This window comes from Nanorana parkeri, unplaced genomic scaffold (assembly GCF_000935625.1).
Source record: "Nanorana parkeri isolate BGI_ZX_2015 unplaced genomic scaffold, ASM93562v1 scaffold372, whole genome shotgun sequence".
Classification (NCBI taxonomy): Eukaryota; Metazoa; Chordata; class Amphibia; order Anura; family Dicroglossidae; genus Nanorana; species Nanorana parkeri.
This window is the reverse complement of record NW_017306640.1, coordinates 663608-669624: the sequence shown is the minus strand read 5'-3', so window position 1 is coordinate 669624 and position 6017 is coordinate 663608. Positions and strand designations below refer to the sequence as shown.

The following is a 6017-nucleotide window of genomic DNA, read 5'->3' as shown; positions in this document are numbered from 1 at the left end:
AGGCAGGCGGGTCTAACAGCGGCAAGCGTGAAGCGGGGAGGAGGTGTGGCGTGTAGAGCATGGATGCAGGCAGGTCTAGCAGCGGCAAGCATGAGGCGGGGAGGAGGTGCGGCATGTGGCGTGTGTGAGCCGTGAACAGGGCCAACTAAACGAAAGACGATAATCGATGATTGAAAAAGTTCTCCAAGTTTTCAATCATCGATTATAATCGACTTGGTCGATTAGTTGTTGCAGCCCTACATTCATCCACGATTTCTGGGGACAGTCCCCAGATTTATGGGGACAGTCCCCAGATAGAATGCTTAGCCCAATCGGAAAAGAACCATCGGTGGTATGTGATCGCTCATTTCCCGATTTATAGAGCCGATGTGTGACAGCTTCAATGTCACATGTCTGCTCTAATTATGGGAAGAGTGTATGCCACTCTCCCCATAATTCTCCTATCATTCTGATACTCCCCCTCCCTGTTACATATTTGCAGGTTTTTTTTGTTTTTTTGATGGGGGGGGGGAGCAAATGCTTTTGTTTTTTTCTGGCCTTCATTAATTCCTTATTCGTGGCCTAAGTAAGAATGGCTTAAACTTGGCCTACCCACAGCCTTCTGGTATACACGTCACAAATCCCAGGGGCTTCAGGATGTTGGCTCATGTATTTGTAGAGACGCAGTGGACAGCTGTCACTCACTGATCACTCAGCTGGCTCTTAAATTCAAGATGGCAGAACGGATGAAGAAAATGCTGACAAGATTTAAGGTTGTAGGAAGACAGCGCTGGATGCTATGGGCTAGTAAGTGTGTGTTTTTTAAAAGTCAGCAGTTACAGTATTTGTAGCTGCTGACGTTTCGTTTTCCCTTTGTCAGGTGAAGTTCCTCTTTAAATTCTGCTCACTTTATTTATTCTTGATGAATAGGGTTTAGTAGTATGTGACTACCCTATTGTCCCTCAGTAGCAGAGTTATAAAAGCAGTGCAGGGCAAAGCAACAGGTTCATGTTACTTCCCCCCTCCCTAGCAGCACATAACTTTTATTCACCCTCTGCTGTTCTGCTCAGCTGGGAGGAGAAGAAGCAATGTGTGGTTTTTAAGTTGAAACTGGGGCTTACGCAGGGCTGAAAACTCTCTCGCCACCCCCCATGTGACAACTCTGGGCCATTCACAAAGCACAAGTGCCATGATGTTGCGTGTTCCCCCATACCCAAAAGAACAGGGGCCAAAGAACGATGACTAAATGCATCTTGGGAGGGGACGATTAAGTGAACCTGCTGCTTTGCACTGCATAGGAAAAGGACGGATTCACTATAAAATCCAACAAGGCATACGTGTCTTATTATGGCTAAAAATTCCAGTAACTAATACAAAGGCACAGACATGGAAAGTAATAATTTTATGAAATCAGAAAACGTTCTCATATGAAATAAATGTTAATTTTGTGCTGCTTTTGCATATATGTATGAGACAAAGAGAAAATAAAGTAACAACACAGGAGAAAACTTTGCATTAATGACAGAGGCAGAACATATTTCAGTAAATAATACCACGCGGCTCTTGGTGAAGCTGATGAATGTTAGTTTAGAAGACAGCTTTGAAAGTATAATTGGGTTGTGCCCATGGCTGAGCTTTTGCCAGGTTTTTAAAAATCCTTAATTGAATACAGGCAGATTGTCACTTGGAGCCTTTCATCTAACTCAAACTGGTATCTGTAGGTTCAGTTTAAAATAGTGTACACTGCCAGAGATAATTAGTGCCATTTTAACAACTATGAGCCCTGCAAATATTTTGAAGAGAAACAAGAAATCTGAGTTAAAGTGGCCAGTCTGTATTATTAAATCATGGTTACTCGGACGTTATTTTCAAATTATTTTTAATGGGGTGCTTAGCCACATGTGTCCTATTATTGGAGACAAAGAGAAATACATAGGATGCTATTACTAACCTCACATAAAAATGAACTTGTCTGTCTGTCATGGTGATTCAATGACTTCCATACTTTCTGAGACACTGTCCCAGAACAAGCAAGCAGGTCAGATAGTCTCACTTTATTAGTGTATGTATTTTCGGGCTCACTGACTCGGAAAGAACTGAAGCCATTGAATCAGCATAATGGGCAGACAACTCATTTTTTCTGTAGGCGGTCAGCAATTATGGCCTACAGAGTTCAGAATAGGTTTTCATTATAGGGTTAGTACACCGAAATAGTATATTTCACATATACATGTGGCTACGTAAGGTATATTCCCTGCCAATCTTTTTTTTTTAAATGTCGTTTTGAATAGAGCGGGGAAGATTTAGAACCACTGTCAGCAGTAGCTCTCTATGGCCCTTTGGGGAAATTTCCTGTCCTGGTGACAATGTTTCACCATGACAGGAAGTGGGGGGGGGAAATCTCTAAAAGAAACACAGATTTTCCCCTACTTCCCATCTGGGTGAAAGATTGTCACTGAGATAAGCAATAAGAGAGATGTCACCGAGACCTCAGACAGTAGCAAAAGCCTTGCAGACATTTTACCCTTTCCTATTGGTGGAAGCTACACTTTAACCTTAGTAAACTGCAACCAATACTTAAAAGAAGGTACCTAAAGGAACCTGCACTTAGCTCCAGATATCTTCATTAGTACAGGTTTCCTTTAGCTGGTGTGGTAATACATTTTAAAGACAGACCATCGGTGACAACTATATTTTTTTAGACCAGTATCCCATTGCACTTATTAATTTATCCACGTCTATCACTCTGTTAGTTCTAATGTGAACATTGGATTGTCTTTGAGGTCCATAACAAAGGCATTGCACCATCCTATAGCCATTTGAAATGTCAAAGTAAAAATTTTGGACTTTTTGGCAATGCTCCACCAACTGCAAACCTCCTCCCCTTATTCAAAAAGAGTTCCTTTGTTGGTTTCTAAGGTGGTCCTATTGGGCTGTAGAATGGTAGTTAGCAGGGTTAAGCAATGAAGTTAGGCCCCAATAAGAAAATTAAATAATTTAAAGAAGGTAACAGAAGTGCCTTTTTGTCTAATAAATATCAGGAATCGTCTGTGTGTGATCATAGCCAGGCCTTTTGCTTTCAAATGTTTAAAATGCAGTACAGGACCACTTTAAAGACACATTTTCTCGACAGATTTTCCCTGTATAAATCTTGGCCACACATTTCCATCATCAATAGGTGATGATAGTGATCACATATAAGATGTTTTACCCAGTATCATAATATTCTAAGTTAGATTAGGACCAGGAAAACAAGGATGTTCCATTTAAAAGATATGATCTTAGCAGAGGGGTATTACTTAGGGCGCCAAAGGTTCTGTGCCTACCGGCTCCAGTGATGAAAATCCAGCTCTGTTTATCTCTTTTTCTTGCAATGAAAGAGAAGCATATTTGCAGTCCCTTGCTTTATACTCTCTCCACTACACAGAAGTGAGTGATAGTACACCTTAATTAGAGCAGATTAGAGAAATACAGTTCTATTATGGAAACTGGATGTTGGGCTGCATAAACATTAAGATCATTAATAAGTATTTTTGTTTTGAAATTGCATTGCGGTTGATGTACGTACTCAATTACATGCAAATGCCATGTTCACTGAAGCAAATGATCTAGTTTGATATTTGATATGGAAGGTAACCTATTTTACTATTTTATCTGGAGTGTCAGCATGGTTCACTTTCAGAAATTAATTTCTTCATTTTAATTCAATAGTCACAAAACTGGATCTGTAAATAAATACAAAGCCATTTAAAAATGGTACAAGATTGCTTTCATAACTGACCCTTTAGTTGTGATTACTTGTAGCACAATATTTTCAAGAATTTTTTTTTTTTAAAACAAAAGAACTATACGTACGGGGAGTAACATTTCTAAAATGTAAATGTGTATGACCCAGCAGTAACAGCTATAGTCCTGCAACGAGAGCTATTTAAGTATGTTTAGGGCTTTGCTCAGAAATAACCTTCAATATTGGCATGAAAAGTGCTTATAAACTTGTAAATACATTTTTTTTTTTTTTTTTTACAGGCTTGAAGGTAATAACATCACCAACAAGGCCATTGAACAATTTTCTGACATATCTGCTGTCAACTCTAACCTAAAACATATTGTGTAAGTGTCCATGTTTTTTAATTCTTTGGAAAACCATTGTGCTTTTCTTAGTAATAAGTAATGTGTTGAAGTGCCCATACATTTGCCAAAAAGGTTGCTCTAGACCAGTTTTGCAAATAAATGACGTACATGGAGAGTGCTTGACTTTCCTGCTCAGTTGTTATTGCTAAGATACTGTTTAGGTGTGAAGAAATGTTTGCATGAATACTGCATCTGCCTATGTATCCAACTTGTTTTTGGCCCTTCCGCAATGATCCAGAAGCACAACATGGGTGCAAAATGACTTGAACATTCAGAAATTGACACACATTATGCTTATATGGCCAAGTCGATAACTGCCTGGGCAAGTTGAAGGGAAGTACATCTATAGTCAAAATCTGGAGAAGGATTAGAACTTTTGTCCGGTTTTACTGCAGTCTGAGCCTCAGTTGGAGAGATCCCTTCACTTTCTGAATGGTAGAAAGGTTGTCCCCAGGGATATAATTAAGAGGAAATGTCTCTAACTGCAATGCAGAGAGAAGTAAAAATGCATTAAGTGGAAAACATAATGTAAGAGGAAATAGCTCTATTGGAGCCCCGGATAGCAGTAAAACCTCATAGGGATTCTAACTTTTCCACATTCTATCCAAAACTAAAAAAAGGTTTTGGCCCTAGATACACATGAAGTTCAACTATTTCAACTCTCTTCATCCCCCTCTTTGTATTTTTTCATATCTATTTTTATAATAGCCATTTTTGTTTTCAGGCCAGTCAGATGACAGGTAGTCTCATCTTCCTTTTCTCTGGTGCTGGGTAATCCTCAATGATGCGGTGAGCATTGCTGATGTGATGATATCAGAGCCGAGCTTTGCATCATTGTACTATGAGTGCAGGATGCCCCTCAAGGGTTGGATGAATGACATCCTGCACTCACAGAAAGTCGCTTAAATGAAGCTGGGGATTATTCAACCTGTAAAACAACCAGTACTGGATTGCAGAGCAGGGGAGAGCATTTTTTTTTACATTTCTATAATGGCTTAATAACTATTTAGTTACAACTACGGTATTAGCTATAACTATTTAAAGAAATATAATTGGAATTGACTTTAAAGCCTGACTTGTATCCGGATTTGGTTCAGTAAATATGACCAAAGGCGTCATTTTTGTTTTGGCTTTTGTTTACATTTTGTTCCCTAAACATTTAAAGTGTTTTCCCTCATCTTGATTTTTTTTTTAATTTAGGCTGCTAGGAAATAATCTCCAGTCAGAGGATATTGTCGCTATAAAAGCAAAATCTCTGAAAAGCATCATCGTTGCCCACATAGATGAGAATTTTGGCCAGGAGTTTTGGGAAGGATGGTGGGACTGGATATTTCAACGGTGCAAAATGTGCAATGATGAGAAAATTGTCTCTTTCCTGTCAAAAGTGTACAGAGGACTTAGCCTTTGCAATGGAAAAGAAACAGAGTGGATGAAACATTGGTATACTCAAGTGGATTCCTTTTTGCAGGAGAGGATACGTCATTGTGCAATTAGGAATATTAGCAAGAGAATGAATGATCTCAGACTGATGTTTCAGGAACAGTTAATAAAAACGTGAAACATGAAACTTTGTTACAGATTAAGACTAAACACAGCAAAGACATTTTCATTTTCAAATGACCATCAGAGCAGAGTACATTGTTCACATTCTATTTGCATCGAAATAGGACATGACGATGAGGTGCCCTGTGATGCAGGAACATGGCATACATTTACACCTATAGATGACTATAGGTCACTCCTGGTCTTCATCATTCTAACAACAACAAAAATGTACAGAATGTATACAAATAAACTTTACATAATGCTCAGATTGAACACTGATTTTTACAACAACCAAATCTGGTTAGTAAGATTTGTTGTGCTCAAACAAGATTTTACTGATAAAATATTCTGCTAGCCCTTGG

At 38.9% G+C, this 6017-nt stretch overlaps 1 protein-coding gene across 1 annotated transcript in view; it reads left to right on the top strand.

The window, feature by feature from the left end:
• Positions 1 to 5668, top strand: part of LOC108789049 (protein NLRC3-like) — a 44715-nt gene extending 39047 nt beyond the window's left edge. The window contains exons 6-7 of the mRNA XM_018558976.1: positions 4006 to 4089; positions 5311 to 5668. Of these exons, the coding sequence (XP_018414478.1) occupies positions 4006 to 4089; positions 5311 to 5668 (442 nt within the window). The remainder of the gene's footprint in view (positions 1 to 4005; positions 4090 to 5310) is intronic.
• The last annotated feature ends 349 nt before the right edge of the window (positions 5669 to 6017 follow it).